The sequence below is a fragment of the Fonsecaea multimorphosa genome (genome assembly GCF_000836435.1).
Source record: "Fonsecaea multimorphosa CBS 102226 unplaced genomic scaffold supercont1.16, whole genome shotgun sequence".
Classification (NCBI taxonomy): Eukaryota; Fungi; Ascomycota; class Eurotiomycetes; order Chaetothyriales; family Herpotrichiellaceae; genus Fonsecaea; species Fonsecaea multimorphosa.
Window position 1 is genome coordinate 452878 of NW_015971650.1, and position 26770 is coordinate 479647.

General features: G+C 53.2%; 9 protein-coding genes across 9 annotated transcripts; 4 read left to right on the plus strand and 5 right to left on the minus strand.

Moving 5' to 3' along the window:
* Positions 1-302: 302 nt before the first annotated feature.
* Z520_07815 (uncharacterized protein) lies at positions 303-2116 on the minus strand (the record flags this gene model as incomplete). Its single annotated transcript, XM_016778312.1, has 5 exons — positions 303-1064; positions 1152-1244; positions 1308-1655; positions 1719-1813; positions 1885-2116. 5 exons carry the CDS (start codon positions 2114-2116, stop codon positions 303-305), a joined length of 1530 nt encoding a protein of 509 aa, XP_016630672.1.
* Positions 2117-2878: 762 nt separating this feature from the next.
* On the minus strand, positions 2879-3626 carry Z520_07816 (uncharacterized protein; the record flags this gene model as incomplete). The annotated part of the gene is made up of 2 exons (XM_016778313.1): positions 2879-3207; positions 3293-3626. 2 exons carry the CDS (start codon positions 3624-3626, stop codon positions 2879-2881), a joined length of 663 nt encoding a protein of 220 aa, XP_016630673.1.
* A 771-nt stretch (positions 3627-4397) lies between these two features.
* Positions 4398-6083, minus strand: Z520_07817 (uncharacterized protein; the record flags this gene model as incomplete). The annotated part of the gene is made up of 3 exons (XM_016778314.1): positions 4398-5352; positions 5412-5696; positions 5749-6083. 3 exons carry the CDS (start codon positions 6081-6083, stop codon positions 4398-4400), a joined length of 1575 nt encoding a protein of 524 aa, XP_016630674.1.
* Positions 6084-7015: 932 nt separating this feature from the next.
* Z520_07818 (uncharacterized protein) lies at positions 7016-9244 on the plus strand (the record flags this gene model as incomplete). The annotated part of the gene is made up of 1 exon (XM_016778315.1): positions 7016-9244. One exon carries the CDS (start codon positions 7016-7018, stop codon positions 9242-9244), a length of 2229 nt encoding a protein of 742 aa, XP_016630675.1.
* Positions 9245-9886: 642 nt separating this feature from the next.
* Z520_07819 (uncharacterized protein) lies at positions 9887-14311 on the plus strand (the record flags this gene model as incomplete). Its single annotated transcript, XM_016778316.1, has 1 exon — positions 9887-14311. One exon carries the CDS (start codon positions 9887-9889, stop codon positions 14309-14311), a length of 4425 nt encoding a protein of 1474 aa, XP_016630676.1.
* Positions 14312-16001: 1690 nt separating this feature from the next.
* Positions 16002-19157, minus strand: Z520_07820 (uncharacterized protein; the record flags this gene model as incomplete). Its single annotated transcript, XM_016778317.1, has 1 exon — positions 16002-19157. The coding sequence occupies one exon, from the start codon at positions 19155-19157 to the stop codon at positions 16002-16004; it is 3156 nt and encodes a 1051-aa protein (XP_016630677.1).
* Positions 19158-19933: 776 nt separating this feature from the next.
* Positions 19934-21751, plus strand: Z520_07821 (uncharacterized protein; the record flags this gene model as incomplete). Its single annotated transcript, XM_016778318.1, has 2 exons — positions 19934-19985; positions 20052-21751. 2 exons carry the CDS (start codon positions 19934-19936, stop codon positions 21749-21751), a joined length of 1752 nt encoding a protein of 583 aa, XP_016630678.1.
* Positions 21752-22166: 415 nt separating this feature from the next.
* Positions 22167-24779, minus strand: Z520_07822 (uncharacterized protein; the record flags this gene model as incomplete). Its single annotated transcript, XM_016778319.1, has 1 exon — positions 22167-24779. The coding sequence occupies one exon, from the start codon at positions 24777-24779 to the stop codon at positions 22167-22169; it is 2613 nt and encodes an 870-aa protein (XP_016630679.1).
* Positions 24780-26072: 1293 nt separating this feature from the next.
* On the plus strand, positions 26073-26669 carry Z520_07823 (uncharacterized protein; the record flags this gene model as incomplete). Its single annotated transcript, XM_016778320.1, has 1 exon — positions 26073-26669. One exon carries the CDS (start codon positions 26073-26075, stop codon positions 26667-26669), a length of 597 nt encoding a protein of 198 aa, XP_016630680.1.
* Positions 26670-26770: the final 101 nt, after the last annotated feature.

Consider the following 26770-nt stretch of genomic DNA (forward strand, 5'->3'; position numbering starts at 1 on the left):
GTCATGGGAGTCGAGTCCTACCATCGCTGACCAAGATCTACGTGCGCACTTCCGATCTCTGCTCCCAGGAAAAACACTTGCCGACGTATTGACCCCGGACAACCAGGGACAATAGAAACCAGAATGGGATTGATGTTGCAAACTTACAAGGAACGTTGCGGCAACACCTTTTATAACCTAACGGACCGCTATTTTCGCGGTACCACTTGTGCATCTAGATCTACTGGCAACGCACAAGATGCGCTACGGTCATATAATCCGGATCGACCAAGACACTTGATCCGCAAGACCGTCGGCGAACTTCAATCGTCGATCCGTGCCAGAATAGCCCTCAGACCACCTGGGACTAAGGCTGTGAATTGCTCCTCCGTAACAAGTTCGCGGTCGACTATTTCTTTGGCCTTATACCATCTGATGATGGTGGCGATACACACATAGAGCTCCGCCGTGGCGATATTGAGACCGATACAGATCCTAGATCCGGACGAAAACGGCACTAGTTGACGCTCTCGGCGGTGCAGCAGATCGGGATCCTTCACTAGCCATCTCTCGGGGTCAAAAGTCTCGGGATCGTCATACACTGACTCATCGTAATGCATCAGGTAAACGGAGGACGAGACGCTCGTTCCGCCCGGAAGAAAATACTCCTTGTCGCCGGTGCTCGGGAATTTGAGAGTCATGCCTTCTGGAGGGACGAGACGTGGTAGCCTGCCACGAATTGGTGTTGCGAACCGCAACGACTCGCGCACGCAAGCCTGCAGATACGGCATGGCCTCGAGATTGCGTAACCCGGGAGGATTGTGTCTGTCATGCCACACTTCCTTCAGGTCGGAGTGCAAACGCTGGCGGATCTTGTCGTTCATAAAGATTGACCAGATCCCCAGCGCCAAAGTGAAGCCTGTGGTGTCGGTGCCTGCCACAATACTCCCCATGCCGTTGGCGGCGAGGTACTTTTTGGAGAGCTGCGTGTTTTGTCGCAAGCCAGCTTCCTTTACCGAGGTAAGCATGGGCTGAAAATTGCCCTTTTCGATATTTTCCAACCTATCGAGAGAGCTCATTACACGCTGTGCCATTGATAAAAATCGTTAGCCATTCGCCCGGGGAGAGGGCGGGCGGGAAGAAATTCAGTCTGGAGGGGGAGGTCTTCTTACAGCGGCCATGCTGGGAATTGCTTGGAAGACAGGGCTAGGCAGTCTTATCAGGATGGGCTGCAGCAAACTCCTGATGGTCGGGAAATTCATTAGCTGCATAGGAGAGCGGTAAGCACATGGCACGTCATCTTCCGGACAAAATCAATGGGGACGTACCAAGAAACTCGCCCGACCAAACCTATCAAACGCTGCCAGCAACGGTTCATCAAGGGTTGGCCTCCACAAGGCTCCATAGCTCTCTCCAAAAGAGTAGCATGAGACGACGTCCAGTGCAAACGAGCGACACAGCTTTGTCAGATCCACGGGTCTTCCAGAGGCATATTCGTCATCGACTAGAGTCATCAGCCTGGTCACAACCTTCCAGATCTCTGGCTCGAACTCCAACACTTTCTTGCGGGCGAAACCGCCGCTGAGGAGTCGCCGATGGTAACCATGTTCGACAGCATCTGACACAGTGAACACGTTGACGTCCTCGTTCGCAAATGTATCGTAGAACGCCGGATCCTGAACAGATGATATGAGCAAACCCTCTCAGGAAGATTTCAGGGCTGGGGGATCACATTTCACCTTGTTGAAATGGGACGCCTGTTGGTAAATCGTTTTCAAATATGTGTCGGCGTCCTTGATGCTGACATGGTTTGGCGCGATGCGGACAAGAGGCCCTTGAAAAATGGTACAACTTCAGCGAAATCGCCCCCTGCAAGCATGTCCCCGTGCCGAAACCACAACTCACCATACTGGGAGTGAAGTCTTCGGGTGGTCTTCACAATTGTTGGCTTGTTGTCTTCAACGTACAGCCATAGGCTTGTCGCTGCTGCGAGGCGTGGTCCCGGTATATGGCGCAGTGGCGAAAACCAGATCCTCGTGATGACCAGAGCCAGTCGCCAGGCTACAAACAAAGATGCAAATGCCAGACCTACTGTCGCCGTCCGGGACTCAAAAGGTCGGCCTAACTGCAATTGCATTGTCGCGAGATTTTATTTACCTGCGGAAATGTTGAAGTGCCTCATCTAAGCCTTGGAAAGTAAAGAAGAGTCTCTCAGCAATTCCACTTTATGTACGACATCACATCCATCGGCAACAACACTGTCCAAGAATACTCCCAGGGTCAATGTTTGCTGCGAGAAGCCCTTGGAGACCTTTACTCGAACCCCTTGAAGGGATCGTCAGACCCCTCGAGGCTCATCCCCCGGACCTTGGGATTCGGGGCCGAATTTTGCATGGTTTTGACCCACTAAATAACTAAACCCCCGCAGTATAATGCAGGATTGTGGGGGAAGAGAGAGTGCGTGTGTGAATCACCCTACCCGACCTCTTCGCGACTAGCCCTACGGAAATGCACAATTCTGTGGCTCGGGCATCGCAAGTACATGTACTCCGTCGTCGAGTGTTCTGACGATTGGATTGCTCTGACCTCTGGTCAGACTCTAGCCTTTCGTATTTTTCCCCTACCATCATATCCCTGTCAGTGCGAAAAATCAAGCGGCCAACAGCTGAACCATACAAGCATTTCCGCTTTTTGTGCTCATCAGACCTCGAGATCATTCGACCCCGACTTTGTGGAAAGGCCTTTGGAGAAAGGCTCTGCCCGTGACAGAAATTTGACAAAGGATTGGTGCAATCCAACAGCGCAAAGATGCGGGCCGACAAGTACGGGATTATGCAGGCAATCTCGGAAGTCTTGGGCATAAGTATTTAGGTTCTGTTGGCCATTGTGTGTAGCTTGTCTAGTGCTTTTGTGTGGCCATGGCTTTGGCCTTGTCTGCGAACACCTTCTTGACAGCAGGTCGAGCCATCAATTCATTAAACCAAGCCTGGTACGCTTCACCCTTTTCGATCTTCTTGTCTCCCGCGAGAAAGTCGATTCCGGCGGCCCAAGGCAGGAAAGAGAGATCCGCACCAGTGACCTTGTCACCGACCAGATACTTGTGCTTCTGCAGCCACGAATCAAGCACCATGATTACACGCCCAGCCTCCTTGTGATACCGCTCCTTGGCGGACGGAAGGTCTTCATGATGGAATCGAGTGAACCAGGCGAGTTGTCCAAAATAAGGACCTGAGAGGACGAGAAGTCAGCCCCCCCAAAAAAAGCAAAGGGCCCAAAATTCTTTTGGGGGGTTTGCTTCAGGTCTACTACACACCTTGGCCCGATGCTTGGAAGAACAACCACTGGTTGACATAGAACTTCTCCGGCTCGGTCTTGTAGGAAAGTTTCCCGGCCGGGTCGTACTTGTCGAGAAGATACTGGATGATAGCGCCGGACTCCCACAACGTGACTCCAGTATTCGGATCTTCAATCGCGGGCACTCGTCCGTTCGGGTTGATCAGAGTGTAAGGCTCCTTCTTCAAATCGGCCATGTCCGAGTACATGTGCATATAGTACGGGACGCCGAGTTCCTCCAGCACAATGGCGACTTTCCACGGATTGGGCCCGCTGGCGTGGGCGTGGACTTTGATGGGCTCGAGGGAAGACATGGTTGCCGACCGGTGGTACGTGGATGTATGGAGCGTGTAACGGTTGGGAACGGCTGTCTCGAAACAGGACGCCACGACCTTTTAGTATTGTTGTCCAGCAGACCCAGCTCTACCCCGGAGAAGGCGATCCACGCGACGACGTGTATCAGCTCTGAGATCTTTGAACGCCCCAAGGGTCCCTATCTCCGCGTCGTAGTGGTGGGAATCACATGACCCCCGGCCGAGAGTGTCGATATAGTCTGTTCAAGGGGCCATCTGGCGTCGTGGTCACGTGGGGTCGAATGATGGCAAGGATATGATTCCGCCCTCGTATTCCCCAGGATCGGCAGTTTCACACGGATTACGGAGTACTTCGTCCCTCCACACGCTAACCTCAACCCTTGCTGTGACCCTGGGAAGGCTTTTTCGATTGGATCTCCACGTCTTCACTGGCGGAAATATACTGTGAATAGACGTCGAGACCCTCAATTGGGCATCCCATGAATAGTTTGAATAATTGGATTGAAAGCTAACAAGCAGCCATGGTTGTGTCTTATGGAGACCCCGCGGAGTCACTTTACATCCTGGATAGTGTCTTTAATTCTGTGTCACTTGATCCTCAGACTAAGTACCACGACACTCCCAAGTGCCGACACTGCTACCGCCTCTCCCGCCATCTTCTCTCCAGGTGTCCAGAACCACCCTTGGGCCAAATTCTGCAAAACCACCCTCCCAGCAGACCTCGCACCTCGCTTTCCGGTCTCCAGAATTCTCCCGCATATTCCTGCTCTATCATATTGTCTTGAAATTCAGACTTCCAGACCATTTTCTCAATCTTTGGCCGTAGATCTGCAGAAACGCAACCAAGACCAGTCCAAAAGTACAGATACCAGCCTGAATACCAAAACTGGCTTTGGTCCCTTCACTTGTGGCCCAAGTCACCTGCTCATAAGAGATGATGAAGCCGCCAACTGTTCGGCCCAAATTGAGCCAAGCAGCAGCCTCGCCCGAAGCTTCTGGGTAAGAATCCAGACAATAGGCATTGATACTCACAACCGAGATCATGGCGCCGATGTTGTATAGAATCCAACCGGCCGCCGCCACGAGGTAGTGGAGATGGTCCTGGAAAGCGAATCCTATGAGCACCAAGCCAGCGACAAGGAATGGTGTTGCCACCCAAGTTCCTCGAAGTCGAGCCTCAGGATGGAAGTAGCCATTGTGAGTCTTTTCGTAGCGTTTAGCGATGAAATCATGGGTGAAATAACCTGCCGCTTCGCCCAGGACTGCGCCGATAGCCGGTGCAAAGTAGAAATATCCCACTTGAAGGATGCCAAAGTGATAGAGCGGAGTGAGAAATATCGCCGCCGTAGTGTTGATACCAACTTGCCAAGCGAAGGTGATTCCGGCGTAGATGACCGAAATAAAAACGGTTGGGAGGATGAGCACGTGTGCTGGTCGTCTGAGTGTCTCTCGGACTGTGTTCCGTTGGCGCCGGGACTGGAATTGTTCAACGCCAATCAAGCGGAGTAGACGATGCCTCTTCACTGGTTGCTCTTCCAACTTGAGGCGTCGGTCATAGTACGTTTCCTCTCCGAAAAGAATGACCAGAACAAGACACAGACCGGTGATACTGGACAAGATCCAGTAAGGCAGAGGCCAGCGTTGGGTAGTGAGCATGAATGCTCCGAGCATGGGTCCCAGAGAGGGAGCGAGGATGACAAAACAGATCCAGATGCCGATTTTCCGCCTGGACATTGTGTCAGGGACCGGTCAAAATCAATGTAGATCTTCTCAAGAGTCACTTACGCCTTTTCGTGAAAAAAGAACAAGTCGTTGATAAATATGGTCGCCCCAGACTGACTGACTGCAGAGAAGAATCCATTGAGAATGCGAGCGGCCATGAAGGATTCAAATGTGACCGCGGCGGCGCACCAGATCGCCGTTCCAAGGGCCATGCAGAGCATCCAGAAAAGGACCGGAAGGCGACCGAAATATGCTGAACATGTGATGGCGAACAAGCCACCTACTCCAAGCATGAAGACATTCCCTGCTTGAGAATGGTTGACATGATCCGGGGTCATATGCCATTCCCTGAGAAGCAGCAATCAGCCTTGGGATTTTTGTCTGAAGGGTTTGGACGTACTCTGCCTGCGGCAACAATGTCACGGCGCCCAGCGAGCTGCCAAATTCTGGCAGAAGGGCTGACAAAGAAACAATGACGAGGAGCGTGTTTTTCTTTACAGAACTCCAATTCAAAGGATCATTGGGATCGTCCGATGGCTGTGGCACAAGGAGAGTGTGGCCGTCTTTGGCAAATTTGAGACTATCTACCTGAGCCGCTGAGGTTGTGATGTAAACCTTTCCTTCTGGTCTGGCAATTGGTCCCTCAAGCACGGACTCTTTCGTATCGGCATACTCCAATTCCGTCAAGGTCTTGTCATGATGCTTCTCTTCATTCAGGTTAATTTCTGCTGCCATGTTTCGTCGAAGGTCGGAGGTAGAACGATGTTATTGGGGCGTGGACGAAACCTGGGTCTCCGGGCCCTCTTGTAAAGTATTCGGACTGTCAAGACCCTGAATATTTCTCTGGCCTAGACCTGGCAACCGATCTCTGCGGTATCTCGAATGGCCGCGCAATCCAGCTGACATTTCGGCGCCGAATATCTGGAGGCAATATACTGCAGGGTAGTCACTGAAAGCTCTACTGGGACTAGCTCGGTAGAAGCCCTCCTGAAACTTAGTGTAGTCCGCTATAAAAGAGGCGCTTGTGCTGGTGTACACGCCCCCTTTGGACTATTCACATCAAGCAAAATCTTGGTCACGCCCCCCTGAGGGGCGAGGGTCGTGCCGCCCATCAGTCTCTGTAGGTAGGAAGGAACTAAGCCGAATTGAGGTTGCAAAATTCTGCAAGCTGAATCTAGATGACAGTATAAAGGAAGGATGTCCATCGGTGTAGTAGGTTCGGACGATCCCAAGGAAGGTAGGCGAAGTAGGTAGATTGACTAGAGGAAGCTAGTTAGTTAGAAGCGTGCTAAGTAACAATTTATGCTAGCGTAGAGACGGGAGCACGGTAAAGACGTGTAGAGGGCAGAGAAAACCAGGTAAGTACCTGGCTATACGTAGAAGTCGGATAGCAAAACGCGAGATGGGGCACAGGGCGGCGTCACCCTAGTCCGAATGGAGGGTGAGTCGTGTTACTGGTAGCTCGATGGCGAGGCTGAAGAGGCGTTATGCCATTATGTCAGCTCAGCCTCGTGCCAACGTCGCCTGCGCAACCGAAGCTACGCGGGGCGCGTCAAGTTGAAACTTTATGCCTCCGAGCTCAACGCTGACGCCAATGCCTCCCGCTCCATGTCCATGCAACTTACCATAGTCTCAAGACGGGCTTTTCGTCCTTGGGTCGGCCGTCAATGCTGCGCACAACGCTCAGATCTGCGGCTCACGATGCCGCCGAGTGGGAAGCAGAAGACGTGACAGCCATTCTGAACGAGGAGGCGGCCAACTCGACACGAAGCTCTCCCAGAAAGAGGAAGCGAGAGTCTCGCGGCGGTGTCCATGCTTCAAGCCCCTTGAACAAACGTATCCAAATCGAGTCACCTACGCAGACTGCCTCCGACGCAGCAGTCGCAACAACTGCAAGTCCCTCCCGCCGCAAATCCGGAAGACTTCAGGCACGCAAGTCGCTTTCAGCACTTACTAGCGTCAAACCACGCGACTTATTCGAGATCCCTGATAGCCCGGAATCGAAATTTGTGACAAAGCCGTCACTGGACCCGATCATCAAGCTCAGGCCGCTGAATAAACGAATAGAACAGACGGAATCGCCCTTCAAGGGCAAGGGTGTACTAGAAACGAGGACAAATGCGCTGGTCAACTTGGACGATTCGCCTAAGAAGCGACCTGTGAGGACCAGAATCGAGAAGATTGGTCGGTCTCTTCACAAAGCCCGCCGGCCTGCGAGCAAGCTGAGGGAAACAACCACAACTACGGGTCAGGAGCCTTTTGACGGTGAGGATATTTTCGAAGCCTCTCAAAGGGAAGATCCGGCGGATGATCTCTCAGATCATGGTCGAAGAGCTTCGCAAGAAGGGCCTTCAAATAAAGAGGTTTCATCCAAGGCTTCCAAAAAGTTATTGCGATCCAAAACACAACTTCCGGCCGAATCAAGCAGAGATGCTGATCCCGAGATCGAGCGGAATCCGCAGGACCCTGCCAGATCATCGAATCCGCTTTCTGAAGCTGCAAATCAGACGCTGGCCAACGAAATAACCGAGCCAGATGTCGTTGACGAGGTGATCGAAGAAAGCGGAGAGGAGGAAGTGGACAACGCTGCAAATGAGGAGGGACAGAAGGAAGTCGACAATCCAGAAAATGAGGTGGGACCTCTGCAGCAAAGTCAGCGGCCACGGACTCGAGCTGAACGGGATGTTGCGGAGCAGACTGCTGCCGAAGAAGAAGCCAAACGAGAACAGATGGTTAAAGACGCATTGTCAGGCATCGAGATAGCTGCACAAGTCTACGCTTGCAAAGATGCTTGGACGGAATCGCTTGTGGCTGCCGCCGAGATTGCCGAGAACCGCACTTCCTCTGGACCAGAGTCGATCAAGGGGAGAGCTTGTGCGCGTGAATTCAAAAAGATGGTGCATATCTACAAGCGGATCGATCGTGGAAAATCCGGGTCTCCTGGACGGCTGGAGCATGAGAAACAGGAGACGCTGGGCCTGCTGAAGCAACGATGCAAACTGATCTGTGGGTTCCATCATAAACCCGACATGAAATTCGACCTTGAGCGGAAAAAAATGATCCAAGACATATATGAGCACTTGATTCCTAGTTCGTTAGAACTGGCCAAACGGGCGCTCAAGGCCTTGTTCCAGAACGACGAGCTCAGCCTGACGGCCTTGGAGGAAATCTGCCAGCTCCTCAACATAACATCCAAGCTGGTGAAGGGCGCCCGGGCTTGGACCCCAAGACCTCAGCTGGGAAATGCGGTCAAAAGAAAGACACATTCAGACATCAAGCCCAACGTTGAGACTATCGTCGAAAATTATGATCGTGCGATTGACGAGGATGATCAAAAGAGGTTCGTCGACGAGCTTGAAGTTCGGCAAAAGCAGAATTTAGAGAGATTGGAAGCTGAACACCAGCGGATGAAAGAGACACGGCTGGCGAAATATAGACAGTATCGCTCTCACTATAACCACGACGATGCGGCAATCCCAGCCAAGTCACTTTCCGGCTCACAGCGTCAGTTCGTTGACATTGACGAGATACTCATCGACAACGAGGGTGACCTGGCAGATTCTCAACACAGATACGAAACTGGCCACGTCAACGGGTCAGATGCACCGACCAGACCAAGACTAAGACGAGAACCCACGGAAGACATCCCCCCTCCAGATGAGACGAAATGGGGTGAAAAAGAATTGACTGTGTTGGTCAACGCCCTGCAAAAATACACCAGTGAGTCAAGATGGGAAGACATCATCGACACCTACGGGGGCCCTCGAGGGATACTGGAGAAATACGACATGGATCAGATCATGGCCAAGGCAAGATGGGTCAAGCAGACAATGGCGAGGCAGCTGGAGGATGAGTTGGATGAATCCTGGAACTGGTTAAGGAGTGTTCCGGGTTGAACGTGCAAACACAGTGTCTGTTTTCTTCCTTTTGATAGCGTTTGATCCAAGATACCCCTTGTTTGGTGTACATGTCGATAGTCCATGATAAGCCCACCCACGCGGCACCATCCACGAACGAAAGCTCTCACTCACGAATGGCCATATAGCTAGAGCCAGCAGTGCTAATACCACCTCCTTCAAGCTGTCGTGATCATGTTTGTCACGGGTGAGACGACGGTGCAGCTGTCTCAAGGCGAAGAGGAGGGGCTGGAGCAGGCTGGAGCAGGCTGAAACCACTAATCTCGGGGAAGCAGTGAGGGATCTGGAATGGCGAGAGACTTGGGAGAGACACGTCTGTGATAGACAAGTTAGCCTCGTGATGCAAGGTGCTGGTGGCAGCGGTGGGCTATCGTTTCTTGGTTCGGCGGCTCGTCGTCCTCAAAATCACGACTTTTCCACGCAGCCGAAAGAGGAACAACGCGTCGCGGCGACTTCAACCCTCTCGCTTCTGTCTCCCAATCGGTCGAAGCCAGCAGGTCTGAGGCTAGGCTGATTGACTACCTCTCCCTTCTCTCCTTCCTGACAGATTCCTGCTTCTGGTCTATCTCCCTCTTTTTTTTTCCTCGGTGGGTTTTGTCAGTCCTCCCTCATCCTGCAGCCATGGACAAAAAGGACGAAACCGCGACTCTCAAGCCCAAGGTGACCAATCCTCCGTCGCGGCCAGTGGCCAGGACTCCGGCTTCAAGATTATCTACTACGACCAGACCGGCCGCTACTTCTAATTCTACCTCGTCGACCGCTAGACCTGCCGCTGGAAGTTCATTGAGCAAACCGCCGGCCAGACCGACTGCTGCGAGTACGACCGTGCGAAAGACACCTGGCACAGCCTCGACCCCCTCAATTGCAACACATAAGAAAAGAGAATCAGATACGTCGGTGGAGGAGAAGCCGTCTGGCGACGAGAAGAGCAAGGATGGCATATCTGCAAGACCAAAGAGGATGTCCTTGGCTCCCTCCACGACTTCTGATCGGGCCTCTACCTCTAGATCGGTTGCTCCCACTCCTGCTCGACGTACCTCAATGCAAACTGCAGCGACGTCGAGTCGACAGAACACTAGCAGCCCAGTCGGTGCGAGGAAGGTAGCTGCCACTCCGAGCACCACTCGTACCTCGGTGTCGACTCCTTCTACCGCACGAGCAAGGCCCCTCACCTCCTCAAGAAGTTTAGGCACCGGCGCTCTTGCGGACAAGAAACGCCTGAGCACGATTCCTGCTTCTCCCGCAGTCAAGGCCGGAGTGGAAGAGCTGGAAGAAAACAAGGAAAATGCAAAATCGGCTGCAGAAGAGAAAGCATCTGGGACCGCTCGTCCACCACTGGGTTCGAGGAAGTCCACCAGGTCGCTCTTGATAGAGCAGCGAATAAGGGAGTTCGAGCTTGTCAACAGCATGTTGCGGGCAGCCATGACCGCGGACGGCGCCGATGAACAAGAACAACAGTCCATGGATGATGACGCCGCAAGTAAGATTGCGAAACTGAAGTCAGACCTTGCCAAGGTCCGGACATTCGAAAGGACTCACGGTCGAGTACCCACAGCCGCGGAGTTAGAGGAGGTACAATCGGTGGATGAAGAAACACTTCCTGAATCCGCGGTCGAAGCAGACAAACCTCAATCGGAAAATCTTGCGGCTGCAATCGTAAGCGAATTGCAGGACGACACCAGCCAAGCCCAAGTCGCCTCTTTACAGGCGGAGCTGCTTGACTTAAAGGCCAAACTGGAACGATTCACCAATCGCGCGGAGGAAGAGAGCGCTCGCGACTTGGATGCTCTAGAAGATATCCGAACCGCGCACGCCACCGAAATTGAACAGCTTTCATCACTCCACGAAACGAAAGTCTCGGAAATGGAGCGTGCACATCAAGAAGAGCTGCGACAGCTTTCCCAGGGGCACGATAATAAAACAGAACAGCTTACTCTCGAACTGGCGCTTGCACAAAAGGAGATCGATCAGTCCAAGTCGCAACTGGAAGAACTTCGCAGTGCGGCTGCTGAGCAGGCTTCGGCGAAGGATAGTAATGCGCAGCTGCAAAAGGAAATGGAGACCAAGATCGCGACCCTCGAAGCTGACTATCAAGCGCGGCTTGCCGAGAGCCAGGGCAAGCTTGAGGAGGTGGGCGCAGAGGTTGCGAACAAACAGCAAGAGATCGTCCATCAACAGGAAGAACTTGCCAAAATCAATGGGCAAATATCCCGACAAAACGAAGTCATCCAATCTTTGAAAAGTCAAGTTTCCGAATTTCAACAAGCAAAGGGTGAAGAAAGCAGTGCTCAGGCAGCGCTAGTTCGTGCGCTCGAGGACCAGATCAAAGCTCTACAGCAAGAAAAAGCTGATGCGAACGCCGCGGCCGCCACATCTCTTGCGGCCGCCGAGGAAGCCCACACAGCAGAAATAGACGCCATCAAGCGGCAATTGAGCGACGCTCAAGAGGAACTGAAGAGTGTACAGAGCTCGCAAGAAAGCGAAGTGCAAAAAGTGTTGAAGAAAGCTGAAGCCGACTTGGCCGTCGTCAACAGCGAGCTTGAAAGCAGTAGAGTCTCGCACTCGAGTAGAATCCAAGACCTCGAAGCTCAGTTGCAGAAGGCTAGGGAAGAAGCGGAGACGAGAGATTCGGGTCATGAAGAGGCTCTTGCTGCGTTGCAAAGTCAAGTAGATGCGGCCAAAACCGCTCTCGACGAGGCTACCGCGAATCAGGACAAAATTTTGAAAGACTACGAGTCTCAACGCGAGTCTGCTCGAGAGGAACTTGCCGCACTGAAATCCGCTCATCAGAAGGAGCTCGAGAACCTTCTGTCGAGCTCACAAGCGAAACAGGAGGAAGAAGTTGTGACACTGAAATCCGGCCATGCTGAGCATGTGCAACAGCTTGAGCAAAAGCTCCACGACTCGCAGAAAGAAGTATCAGCCCTCAAGCAAACGCACTCTTCCCAAATCAAGCAGCTGGAGAACCAGATGAGCGCGTCCCTCAAAGATTTGGAGTCTATTGAAGCTGGGCATCTGCAACAACTCGATCGCGTGAAGTCCGAGGCATCGGAGTCGCAACAGAAGGCCGTTGAGGAGGCCGAGAAGGTTCACATTGAAAGGGTGCGGAATCTGGAACAGCAGCTCAATGCTGTTGAGGCCGAGTTGGCAGATGCCAAATCGACCCATTCGAAGCAGCTTGAGGAGCTGAAGCAGCAGCGAGCTAACGAGCATGAAATTGCGCTGAACGCTTTGAAGGATTCGCACGCCGCCACAGTCAAGGACTTGGAAGATCAGCTCAAATCTGCTCAAGAATCTCTCGAAACAATCAAAGGCGACCATGCAAAGCAACTCAGCGAGTTGGAAGAGCAGATCTCCTCTCGTCACGCCGAAACAATAACTGCTCTAAAAGCTGAGCATGCGCAACAGCTTGAAGATGTGGAAAGCAAGACGAAGTCTTTGCACGAGGAAGCGCTGGACGAACTACGGTCGAGCCTCGCGGAAGAGAAGCGTCAGCTGGAATCACAAGCAAGGTCTCTCCAACAGGAGCTGGAGGGTAACAGATTCCAGACACAGATGGTGAAATCCATTCTTGAAAACACCGAAAAGGAAGCCAAGGAAAAAGAGGACGAACTCAATGAAGCCCTCGAGAAACTGAAAGCAGACATGTCAACCTCGGTTATCAAACTTGCACGAATGAGTGAGCTCCAGATGCAACATGATCAAGTATTGGAGACGAAGAAGGCTTTGGAGGCCCAGGTGGAGGAGGACATGGAGGCCTTGCGCGCTGAACACGGAAAGGCCCTCACCAAGCTTGAGAACACGCTGAGGGGACAACATGAGCAAGCCATCCAGAGGGTGCGCGAGGAGCATACCGAATTAATCGAGTCCAACCAAGCCGCGAACCAGACTCGGTTCGAAGACCTTCAGAAACGAATGAAGGAAGAACACGATAACCAATTGGACGAGATCATGAAGACGTTGGAGAGCCAATGGAAGGCCCAAGTTGACCAACTGGAGGAGCAAAATGCGGCCGCTAGTGCCCGCCTTGCGGAAGCCGAGAAACAACATGAGGAAGCCTTGCGCAAAGCCAAATCGGAGCACGAAGCCGCACTTACGCAACTGCAAGCGGAATTGGAGACCGCGCGCAATGCCGCTGAGTCTAGGGAGTCGTCATCTGCACAGCTGGACGAACTTCGAACTCAACTTGAAGAAGCACAGGCACAGGCCCAAGAAGTCGAGAAAAGACACCACGAAGCAATGGTTCTAGCACGCGAGGAGCGAGAATCTGCTCTGGCGGCGATCAAGCAGGAGCTCACTGATGCAAAGGAAGCTGCGGCGCAGCGACCTGATCCATCCCAGCTGGAGGAATTGAACAAGAAGTACTTGACTGCCCAAAAGGAGCTTCATGAACTGCAAGAGAAGCATGACCACGCGATCCGCGAGGCGAAGACAGAATACGACACACAACTCGAAAGAGTCCTTACCGAACTCAACGATGCCAAACTGGCGGTGCAGGGCGCCCCAGAATCAGAGCATGGCGACACCATCAAGGCGAGCCTCGATGAAGCAAAGAAGACCATCCTGTCACTTGAAGCCGAGCTGGAAGGAGCAATGCTTGAGATCGAAACCCAACGCAATCTTGCCGAAAGTGCCCAGAAGGAAGTGGAGCGATTCAAGGCTGAAGCTACTGCGCTTCCAAGCCCCAAGCCTGCTGGGAAGTCGGTGAATCCCCTTTCTCCTGCATCTCCCAAACAAGGTCTGGAATCTAGTCGATGGGCTAGCCCTCCAGAAGCAGCGCCTGAAGACGCCGCAGCGAGCTCCGTGGCTAACGAGACGATGCCTGCAGCCGGTCAGGAAGAAGCTCCCGCCCCAGCAACAAACGGGAAAGGTCGTAATGTTGCAGGCCAACTGGCGGGCATCCAGGAGCAAATCAAGCAACTGGACGACCTGAGTGAAGACTTTCTCGAAGAGCACCAGAAGATGGCCGGGATTTTGAGTCGTGTGGACGATCAGACTCAGACTGGAACGACGGATGTTGAACAGGACGACGAGGATTTAGATTAGTGGTCTTCATCGGGCGGAGTCCGGATGTGAAGGATTGCGGGGGCAGAAGCTGTCAGATGGGCCGCTCTCACATTCACTCTCACGAAGCAAGAGCAGGATTGGACCTTGGAGAAGGGTTGCGAGTTGTTGGATTGCAGTGATAAGGGGTTCGGTCGCCATGTCGTCTTGATGTTGTGGTTGGGGGTTTCCTTGTTGAGCAACTCAGGCTCTCTTTTTACTTTTTGTGGATCTTCACTCCCTATTTCATTTTCATTTCCAGCGAGCAAGCGAGGGAGCAGCAACACAGCGCAGCGCAGCACAGCAGGGCACGGCACAAAGCGAACACTGAATTCTCTTTTGTTCTTTTTTCCCCATTTCTCTCATTTAGCCATTGTCTGCCTCCTCTCGAGTTTTCCATTTTTCGCAAATATGAAGGGAGCTTTGTTGCAATCCACACACATATTGAGTTGAGTTGAGTTAAGATACCCCCTCGCGTGCGTCTGTCGATCTACATAGGGATGTAGTATGTAATATGTTGGATGTGGTTTGAATCAGCGCAAGGAGGGGATACTGTATCCCATAGCTTCGTCCGCAGTCCCTAATCAACAAGACATCCATGCCATATGATACGATTCGTAAACAGGACAGGATTAATTAAGATGCGTACGAGGTATATGCTTCGGATCTTGGTACAGTGCATTTAGTATGTTCCTACCTAGGTATTTAGCGTTTAAGGCCCTGCTGTCCAAGGTACCTGGTGTTACTGCACTACACAGTATCGTTGGATTTTATGTACATATGTGCATACATCCCTAAATATATACATATCCATTCACATATCCATTCAACAAAGTCATATATCGACAATTAGAGCGAGACAGGGCAATCATCTCGTCGGTGTTATGCACGGGGTATTATTACCTCGGAAGTGACTGACAGGGTAATCAATAAGGCTGGGTATCTACCTAACCACCTGCAGGGAGGAAACATGGACATCATCACTACCGACTCAGTAGATATTAGGGATTCGAAGACGCTAAAAGTGCAGTGCTTGGGCACACAACCACCTCTCTTACACTCTCTATACCCACCCATCCATCCAGGCCTGGCCCATCTGCCCTCGCCGTGTAGGGATTCAAGGACGCCAAAATTGCAGTGCAAGCGCCGTGCATCATTACCGAAGAACGCTAAAAGCTGTAGTTGCATCCTCCCCTGCATTCTTATTACCTGTTCTGCAACCGATGTAATTAGAGATTCGAAGACCGCTAAAAGTGCGAAGGTGCTCATGCATGGGGTATTTGTAGGCGACTGTGGAACAGCCCAAAGTAACCTACCTAGGTACAAGGAACCTAGACCGCGAGCACAGGACGTACGGAGTAGTAGTAACTCAGAATCAAGTGACCGAGGACCTTGAACCCGCGGTTGACAGAGCACGAGACAAGAGGTAATGTTCCACGAGTCCAAGTGAGTAGGTACCTTAGGTATGTATGGATTACCACGTAGTGTGGTAACGCAGGATACAGATCGGATCATGTCATTTGGATAGTGCATACATGCATGACTTTTATGCTTGTTTCGTGCGTGCAAATGTCGTGTGTTCCATGTACCCACCCCCTTGGCATTGGATTATATGAACTGTATGGAAGTGTATGTAGGTACTTTACTCGGTATACTCGGTAGATGTATACATCGCATCCTCTCCTGTCCATTGCTAGTCCAACTCGCCCAGGCTACTCAGCAACCACTCTGGCTCGGCGTCGTCGTCTTCCGGGTCGTGGGAGAGGAGGGAGCCCGCGACAGAGGCAGACCCAGACATGGACCTGGACCCAGATGCGGTCCTCTGGAGTTCCGGTCCTCCTTTTGCTTCCCCTTCTTCGGCTTTTTCTTCTTCGTCTTGATCTGCGGTCGACTTGCCCGCATCAGGAATATGCCATGCATGCATCGAGGTCGATGTCGAGGTTGTTGGATCCTCGAGAAGTCCTGATTCCCGACCTCCCCTTTCGGCCATTATGCTCCGGGGCTTGGCACTATCTCCGGCAGCCGCGGCGGTCGCATTTCCCGCAGAAGCAGCACCAGCACCTGCACCCGCAGCCGCATTAATCAGTAATCTCTCTTTGGTCGACGCGTATTCTGTCTCGGATGGCGTATCAATTGCTTCCGCGGGGATTGAGTCTTCATGAGCGGCCGTGCTAGACTGCGGATGTGATTCCGCCTCTCCATCCTCGAATTCGTCCTCGGGTAGGAAGCCACCTCCACCTCCCTCATTGTCTTCTTCGGGCATGAAGCCGCCACCTTCATCGTTTGCGGGCTTATCGTGTCTGGATACCGCCTGCTTGTGGTGGTCTTGACTGTCTGCAGGATTGTGGTTCATATCATCATCCCCCGAAATGAAGCCACCACCGCCCGCGTTGTCCGCCTCATGGAGAAAGCCTCCACTGTTGATCGCGCGTGGTGAAACTCGGTCATGGACCCCCGGCAGATCAGAGGAAGGCAATTGTCTGAGCTTGTGCGGAGACCTGACGACAATCACATCCTGATGCACAACTTCCGGGGGAAGAAGCTGGTCGAGTGGTTTCAGGTTTGGCGCTGTCGAAGGAACAGAGTTGGCAGGTTCTTCGTGGTGTTCCAGTTCTGCCTGGTCCAGCATAAATCCGCCACCATCCTCTTCTTCTCCATGACTGGTGTCTTTTCCTGCATCAGTTTCCTTCTTCCCTTGATCTCCGTACTGCCGATGTACATGCTCGTGCACGCGCAAAGCAGTAAGCCACCTTTTCCACATCCCCAAAATGATCCTAGTCCTCGCTTCCTGCACCTCTTCCGACGCCTGGGACTCTAGACCTTCAATCACATTGAGCATGGCGTTGGTCATGTTCATGCTCACAACCACGCCGTCAATGACGGCCGTGCCCTGCCGGCCCTTGAACTGGAATCCCGTCACTGCATCTGCATAATCAATGCCGAGGACCCGAGCCGCGGCCGATGCGAGTGGATGGCGAATGTGGACTGCCCCAGCCGGTATCATCGACGGCACGTAGATATCGAGGTTTCCGTATGCATTGCGGGGAATCTTCTCATCGACGACAGGCGGCGGTTCGTATAGGCTAGTCTGGTATTCAGCATAGAGAGCCATTCCTTCATTGGTTTCGTCTTCATCGTCGTCAAGCTCTTCGGCAGCTGCCACGTCCTGATTCCGCTGTCGTTTGGGGACCACTCGTTTCAGCGGCTGCTCCCCTTGATTGACATCACGACCCCGGCGATACCACGCGTCCGCAGTCCGACAGACATGCACATCTCGTCTGCGGAACACACTCTCAAGCTTGACACCCTTCAGAGGCCCAGAAGCCACTTTGCCCACCTCATGTCGCGGATGTATGACCTCGTTGAGCCGCAAGTGCCGTTCCAGAACATATACAGGATGTCCTCTAAAATCCTGGATGTTCTTGGGCATGGGCTCGCTTTCGGCGCGCTTGAGCAGGTTCGCGTCCTCGATCTCGTCTCGTGTCTCGCTGAAAGGCTTCCGAAAGACGTTCATGGTCACCTCCCACCACTTCTCCCCTCCTTTTGTACTTTCCACTCGTTGCTTTCGTGTCTTTGCGTTGTACCATTGAGTATATCGCCTTGTCACGTCTCGGGCTGATTCATCACCTTCAAATGCAACTACGTAGACCATGCTGTTGAGTTGATCAGACGCAGGAGGTTCGAAACCAGTCTTTGGCTTATTGATTGTGTTGCGGACGAGGGGATCCAAAGGGATCCACGTTTGCACGGATGGAGAAAAGGCTTCGACCCAAAAGATCGGGAAGGGAGACTCGACGATTCTCTTTTTCTTGGGAGCAGGCGAAGCAGAACCATAGTTCTGGGGAGGCGCATAGATGTATTGCGGCTTGGGCTTTTCTGGAGTTTGGCCCTTGGCAATGCCAGAGAACGGCAAGACCTGAAGAGAGCATACCAATCGGGCATCTACTGCAACTGAGCGAAGTAGTGCACAGAATAGTTGAGCTCCCAGGTCTCTCGAACCAGAGCGGGAGACGGCTGCGGTTTTGAAGTCGTCAAAGTCAATCAAGTCTTCGGCATCGTCGCTCTCCTTGACTGCGTCGACGTCCTCCCTCCAATGAGCTCGTTTCATCCCTCGTGCAGTGATTTTCCATTGCTGCCTCCAGAGGGCGCAGACTTCCTCAATGCCCTTGTTGAACGAATGTGACCTTTGGAATTGAGGCTTTGACTCGTCGACGTGAAGCAACGAGATTACCTTGCGAGATACGAGAGGCTTCAAGATGGAATGTACTAACTCACTGTTACACCATCTGTTACGGCAGCTAAGGTGTGCCAGCAAGAGAACAAGGTGGGCCTTGTGAACATCCAGGCGAAGCTTGCGCTCTGCTAGACTCACGGGCTTGCGTCGTTGAGCCGCACGCTTCGGCGTACTTGTCCTAGACAAGTCGAGTTCGAGGGTCTTCTGCTGTTCGGGGTGCCGCTCTTCAGCTGCATCACTCGTGGCTGGTTCGAGATCTACATCTTCGAACTCTGCATCGGATTCGTCCGAGTCCTCGAAGTCATCAAAGACGACCTGTTGAAGTTTCGGAGGCGCGTCTTCAGCAGCAGACACCGTCCCGTCGACGTCTTGGGCATTTGCTGGGGATCCGAACAGATCGAAATCGAGTTCGATATTGGTCGACGGTTCCTCGCTTATTTTGCGCCGCTTGGACGCTCGCGAGTTCGAAGCAGAAGCCTGTTCCTCGGCGACGGCTTCCGCGAGCATGTCGCCATAGACTTCCGGGATATCATCCTGGGGCTTTTGGCGTTGGCGAGCGGACCGACGCGTTGTCCTTGTCGCTCTTGTGGCCGGCTGATTCGTCCTGCGCGGCATTGCTTCCAGAGATTATGCAAGGTCTCGGATTTGGCTCATTCTAAAGAGCGTGTTTCCTTCCCGGCTGATGTGACCGCATAGAAACTAGCGTCCACAAAAACGTGTCCCGATCAGAGAACAGTCCAGGAATATGGTATTGAAGTTCAATATCAAGGGAGGCGTTCAAAACTGCGTGGTGGACGATCGACGTCGCTGCCTGATATTCCTGCCAATCAAGTGACGTCGCAAATATGCCGGCCACGTGATCGCACAGTTCTCGGCCTTGATTCGAAGCAAATAGATGCCGCGGGGACGATGGGTTGTGGAAGGGACGAAAAAAAGAAGGATAAACAGAAACCAACAAAAAGAATGCAAAGAAAAGCAGGGCTGAACTGGGAATTGAACTGAAATTGGATGTTAATATCCGATATTAAACAGATGACGAATATATGGCAAACTCACCCCAGGACCTCTTACAATCAAGACAGAAAGACTCCCAAAGCAAGAATTCTACCTCTGAACTATTCAGCCATTTTTTACGCTTATTCTGAGCAGTGAAATATATGACACTTGTTCATTATGTGAAGCGTCCGGGCTGTGGATTGTGGCTTGCTGACCCTCGATGGGGAGCAAAGTCGCCTATTAACCAATTGCCATTAGTGGGTGGCGAAGGGACCTGCGGGGAAAATCTGGCGCCAAATTTCTCCAAAAAATTAATTTTCGATCCCAGCCAGAGAAGAGCCTGGCACCTGGCGACACCGCAAACCGCGTCGCATTTGAGAGGGGAGATTGAAAGAATGCCGAGTCTCAGGGAGCAGGTCGCTGACCTGGAGCGGAGGATAGTGAGAGGTTAGTTCGTTCTCTGTCGCGGAGTGGCGCTGTCAGTTCCTTTTCCGCTCACTGAAGCCCTGGCAGACTATGACCCCGAAGACGATGGGTACCTACTACGTCCGAGCGACGGCGAAGAGTCTGAAAGAGAAGGAGAAGACCTGCGCGATGATTTCAGCCGAGCACATTACGAAACAGTGGAAAAGAGCAGACTGCGGCAGCCAGAACAGCCAACGCTAGACGCAAAATACGGGGGCGTGGCGGTGAGTCGCAAAGCGCTCGAAGATGATGGAGAGGACGACGATGATCCCTTTGCGCCCGTCGAAGAAGAGGAAGATGATCCCTTTGCGCCCGTCGAAGAAGAGGAGGATGATCCCTTCGCTGCCAGGAATGGTGGGGATATGCCTGGCTCTGAAGGGGTCTCGGAGGAAGAGAACGACAACCAGCTAGGGTCAGACGTGGATCAGGATGAAGACTCCGCGAGGGACGAAACAGTCGTTGGCGAGGACTACGCAAAACGCATCAAGAAACGAAAGGGTGTTAGTGGAGAAGACTATCCGCGGGATGAGGCAGAGCGAGACGGATCGGATCTATCAGAGGAACACTCTCTCGACGAATCCGATGTCAGTATGGACGACGACGAGGCATCCTCCTCTATATCCTCAGCGGCCTCACCGCCTCCACCACGAGCCGCGAAACCCTCTCGGAGCGCGGACCGGGAAGAACTGAGAAAAGCCGCATTCGACTCTGCCTCCACAGCGGCGCTCGCATCTGCATTGTCAGCCGGCGCCGCCGCCGACGTGAAAAAGGGCCAAGCAGTCAAGCGACAACGGCAGACCTTTGACCGCCTGCTGGATGCCAGGATCAAGTTCCAAAAGGGCCTCACGGCCATGAACGAACTGCCTCCTCCTGGGTCCCTTGTGGATGAAGAGGAAGTCAAGACGGCGGCGAAACAAGCCGAAGATGCCGCGCTGGCGCTATGGTCGACCATCGACTCGATCCGCAGCGCCATTCTTTCCGCCCGAGAAGAACAACAAGGGCCTCCTTCATCCCCTGGTGACGATGGTGACAACAAGACCGAAAAGCAGAAGACTGATCTGAAGAGGAAACGACAACCGCTCAACGCGACACGAACAACACCCCTCTCGGAGATGTGGGAGCGCTACACCTCCCTCGAGGCGCACGCGCACACCCATCGCCGCGGCGTGATGGACAAATGGCACGCAAAGACCCAACCGGTGCTCGATCCCGCGCCACGCTCCAAACTTCTCAAACCCTCCTCCTCCTCCTCATCGCGCCTCACGGACGTGCTCGACACGTACCTCGCGACCGAATCCTCCAAACTCGTCGCGCAATCCTACTCCCCCAGCACCCAAACCTACGACGACGGCGCATTCTACCAATCCCTCCTGCGCGACCTCGTTGCCTCGCGCTCCTCCTCCTCCTCCTCCCCCACCGTCGTGCTGCCCACAAAACTGCACGTCTCGGGCAGCAAACACAAACGAGGCGTCGGCGGCGGCGTCGACACAAAAGCCAGCAAGGGCCGCAAGGTCCGGTACACGGTGCACGAGAAATTGGAGAATTTCATGGCCCCCGAGGACCGCTCCACGTGGACCGAGTCGGCCAGGCACGAGTTCTTTGGCAGTCTGCTGGGGGCTAGGATCGGGGCGTTGGATGAGCGGGAGAGATCAGACGACGCAGAAGGTGGAGTGGATGGTATACTTGCAGATGGGGATGGGGATGAGGATACGGGAGAGGTCGAAGCATTGAGGCTTTTCAGGAGATAGCTTATGAAGATGCTGGACGGCAAGTGTGAAAATACTTGATGAGAATTTCATGCCGTCATTCAAGTAGAAACCGGCTGCATGTTGTTTACCTTTTCCCCTGCGTCTCACAGCCCATACCACGCAACACGACACAAAGCAACCTGAAATCTAACTCGTCCCTTGTCCAACTGCTACTCATACCGCAAGGATGCTGGCAATCGTACCCGATAGAGCATGCCTTATTTCCCCAGACGGCAGTCAGAAAACGTAGCAAAGCTTCGTGCCGCGCTCTCGGGAACGAGGCAGCTATACCCACATCACGCAAATTCGGGTCGTTTGGAAAGGAGGCTATTCCAGAGCTGATAGTACGTAGGAGCCCAAACAGTTCAACTGCAAACACCGAGTCGCCCACCTCGGAGTATCACTGAGTCATACTTCATTTCCTTCTCGTATACCCCGGAACCTGGTACGGCGAGGGAACGAACCATTTCGGGAATACGCCCGATTCGCGCTGACGATGAATATACGCGGCCGTGACGTGCCCACCCTGTGTGAAATTCGACTGCGTGTCGTTGTTGAATCCGGGAATAGGTGAGTATTGTCGTTGCAACGGGGGTGGTTGTTCTGGAGAGGATGCTAGTGAAGGTTCTTCGGATGCGTAGCCGGCTGCTGACTCGAGTTCAGATTGAGGTTCTCTGAGCTGTGATGAGGACTGGGGACCCAGGGATTTGGCGCTGTGCCTGCCTTTTGTCTCCATGGGTGTCTCTGTTCTGCCTTTTCCGGCGATGGGTTGTTCGGTATCCTCTTGCAAAAAAGCCGCCCGAGGTCGAGATGGTTTAGGCGGGACCGAAGGCGGATCCAGATCCAGATCCAGATCATCTTCAGAGGCAGATTCCTCAGCTGAACTGTTGTCGCCATCCAGTTGAGATTCGTCCTGTTTGACATGTTGGGGAATCTGACTGAGCGGAATGCTGGAAGAGCTGGAGTCTTTGATCGTAACCTTGTCGGGTTCGCCTTCAAGCAACCCTTCCCGAGGCGGTGGTGGGATGGATGACTGTGGGAGAAAACATTGCGTGACATCTTGGGTCGACATTTGTGACGGGTGAGGAATTGACGCCGGGTGGACAGATCTTTGCGTGACAGGTCTTGCTGCCGAAAGGGAAGGCGAAGAAGAGGAATGCAAGGTGTCGTTCAATGGCGCTTGTGTCGCCTTTCGATGGATGGTCGACGGATGAACAAACGCGGGCTCCGGCAGAGCTTCTTCGTCTGCATCATCGTCGTCCAGTTCATGTGCCTCCTTATCTGCATCTGCGCTGCAACGCTCTACCAGTCGGGGAATCAGTGGAAGTGAATCGGACGGCTGCAGTATGCCAATGTCTTGGGAGGCAGGGCACGGAGCTGCGTCGACTTTATCGGCATCTTCGCCATCAAGTGACGGCGGTGTCGAAAGGAGACCAGCGTTGGGTCCAGCTCCTGACTCCTCAAGACGTTGCTCTGGTGGAGTAGACGAGGACATACGGTGCTGGATTTGCATATTGAACTGCGTGTCATTCTCGATTGGCGATCCAAAGTCCACAGCCTCACCAGTTTCCTCCGAATCACCCGCTGGCTCTTGTGGATCTTGTGACTCTGCAGGGACAGGCGGCGAAGACCTGATGATGCCATCAAGACCTGGAGTAGCCGAGCCGTTTGGCAGAGAATGAGCGTTAGCAAAGTCTCGAACAATGACGCCTCTATTTCCTTCTTGCGTAGGATCCACCGCATCCTCTGCCTTGGTGCCACCGCTTCTGCGAGCAAACAGCTGACTCGGGTTTGGCAGATTGTCCTCACTCCCAGCAACTAAGGAAGTTGATCCACTTCCCTGTGCTTGGCTTGTGGCAGGAATCTCAAAATCCTCGGGCGCTTTGTGCGGAGGTACATGTGCTTGGACAGCGGTTGCAGGTCCTCTTATCAGCTCAGGCGAGGATGAAGGAATTGACCACAAATTCACTTGGGAATCTCCAACATATGGAGGACGTCGAGGGCTGTCTCGCTTCCGGAGCTTTAGGATGACCACCTTGCTCTTTGGCGACTTGCGCATTGGGGTCCGCCGTCTTTTCCCTTCGTTTCTGGTTGGGGAGGCTTCTGTTGGAATATTGACCGATCGCTCAGCCAAAGGTAGTCGGCGAGCCTTAGAAGGAGTTTCGGCCACCTTCGGGTCGCTCTTATGCGTACTCTTGCATAAGCTTTCCGGAGATTGGCTTGAGAGAATAACAGTGGTGTTCCTTTTTGGCGTTTGTGGAAGAACAGAGCATCCACTTAGCAGAATCCCAGGCTCGTCTTCTGTCGCGTCCTCGATCTCCAAAAAATCGCTCAAGGGCTCATCTGCGGCGTTTGATCTCCCGTGCTCCGCAGGATCTCTCAGCGCTTCAGCAAAGTAATCGAAATTCTTGACTGGATCTAAGAGCACCTCGTTTTTCGATGCCAGACGCTTAGATGCCCTTCGGGGCCCCATCGTGTTCTCCTCGTCTGCGAAGCCAACCTTTCTCCTTCTCTTGCTAGGCTTGTATTCTTCTTGACTGTCTCCGATCGGAGGCTCCGTCTTCTGCTTCGTAGGCAGACTGGCAGCGCTCGGAGTGGCTTTGCGCTTTCGAGGCCGCCTCGGGCTGTCGTACGTCCCGTCCAGTTGTGGAACAACGCAACGGCCGTCATCTTCGCCTTCTGCAACACTAATCATGGCGTCATCAAAATCTTGGTCATGTCGAGGTAGAGAACTGAAGAAGTCCATCTGGGTCAACGTAGAATCAGGCTTCCGTACACTCCGGCGAGGCTTTTTGGGTGGCTGCGGTTGCCTTTGCCCGCCGTCGTCGAGATACTGCATCTCGCTTTCATCGTAGCTCGAAGGGATGGAAGTGAGCCATTCGGCTTGGGTCAAGGTCTGTTGGCTCTTTGAGGGTCGACTGCCAGAGGTGACACGGATGTTACTTCGTCGTTGTCGCTTCCTTGCCGCCAAGGGTGCGGACTCGGTCTTCCGCTTGGTACTGGTGATGGACCATGGAATTTTGGACATGACAGATACATCCTACACGTGATGAAAGAAAGACTGGCAGGAGCAAGGCGAGGGCTGTTGAGTGAATGTGGCTCGCCATCATCACATGTTGGTCTCCAGCGGGGCGGCACCCAGCGCGAAATATTCGACGCGCGACGCGACGCGCGCCCGCGTCACGAATACACGTGATCAACATTTTCGTTGAACAAACCTCGACGGTATCCATTGTTAGGGATTTGATGAGAAGCCGACGGACGTGGGCTGAGGGTCTGGTGATTGAGCGAACACAAAACAAGCAAGCTAGGTGGGATAAGGTGTCTGCGGTGTTACTGATTGCCTCGGATCACTTCTGCGGCAAGTTACAACCTTGACTCGGTCCTTGTGGCTAACTTGGAGCAAGCGGCCCCGAGTCAGGCATACCAATTATTCCAGAGCTTGAATGACTTCCATGACCAAGGTGTCATTCTTTGCTAGCCACGATGACTGCAGGCAATCCATCTCAACCGTATAAAGGATGACGAGCCGCTCGCAACTCAGATTAGCGATTGCCCAGGATGGACTAAAAAGACGCTAGTGGTATTGTGTACCTTTGCTTTTTCCTCTTCAGCTTCTCCCCACTCCATCAGGTACGCATGCAGTAATAAAGACCCAAGACAGATGTAGAGATAGCGACAAGGTCACGAGAGTGTGCACAGCCCTGCCACTTGTCACTTGATTGAAGTTTAAACATCGTAAGATTAAGCTTTTCTGCAACCTCATACACTCTGTGGAGGCGCAGGACATGCTAAGCCGTATTAGGAACTTGCAGCCGCCCCGGACGCAAAAGGCATTGATACCTGGACTCCGCAACTCATGCGAGCTGGGCTTTGAGACAAGCGAGCGGGAAAAAAAAAGGTACTGTAGCAGAAAAGTGCATAGCCTTGCAGCTCGCATCACAATCATCTCTAGCCTTGTCTCAGAGGGTTACCGTTACCTGTGGGGAAATGGCTCAACACCATCATCGTCATTTTTCTGGCTTGTTTCTAAGTATACACCTTGGAGATGGGGGGAGAGAGTGTATGCCGGTGTGGTTAGAGAGCACAGAATGCAGCTGAAGGGATTTCGTGATTACGAGGTATAAAGGTCCCAATCCCATTGAGTTGGTGTACTCACTTTCCTATCACCACCAACAACAGCACCAAGATCAGCAGCGAGAAGAATTCTCGGGAGTAGAGATTAGAATTATACGAGCGCAGCATCAACAAGTCTTCAGAGCACTCTCTCATCAAAGCCATTCTCTGTCCAAAGCAACCCATTTCTCCAAGTTTCACCACCATGCTCTTCCTCTCCACCGCTGCTGCCTCGCTGGCCTTACTTTCGGCCACGGCCAGTGCGATGCCCCTCCAGGCTGAAAAGCGGCAGGCCGTCGACGGCACATTCGGGCTCAGCGTCGGCGAGGAAGGCCTCTTCGACATCAGCGAGGTGCAGACCTTCAAGTTCTCCTACGCCAACAACTCGGCCTACTTCGGCGAGATCAAGTACCAGCAGTACTCGGAGCCGCTGGTGCTGTCCGGGGCCAAAGTCGCCGGCGACACCGAAGGCGGGCTGAGCTTCTTGTCCATCCACTCATCCCCGACGGGCTGGCAGAACGCCTACATTGAGCCCACCAAGACGGCGCCCTTGCAGTTCACCCTCCCCCACGCTGGAGGGAACATGCCCGCCGACGCCGTCTCCACGGGCTTCTCCTTCAGCGGCGGCGGCCCCCTGCTCTGGAACGGCGAGAACAAGTTCTGGGCCTGCCAGAACCCGCAGCTGGTAGCCCTGAATACCTACCAGATTTGGTGGAACGGCGCGGGCAAATTCCCCCTGGGCGTCGACTGCAAAGGTCCCATCGGCGCCGACATGATTGATGGGTGCCAGCGCGGAAACTAAAGGCCTAGCATCAATATCTCCGTGCTTGCTTTGGATTGCATTGCGAAGGAGTTTTCGCTTCGGTGACATGCATTATGGGGGGCAAGTACTGCTGTTTGCAT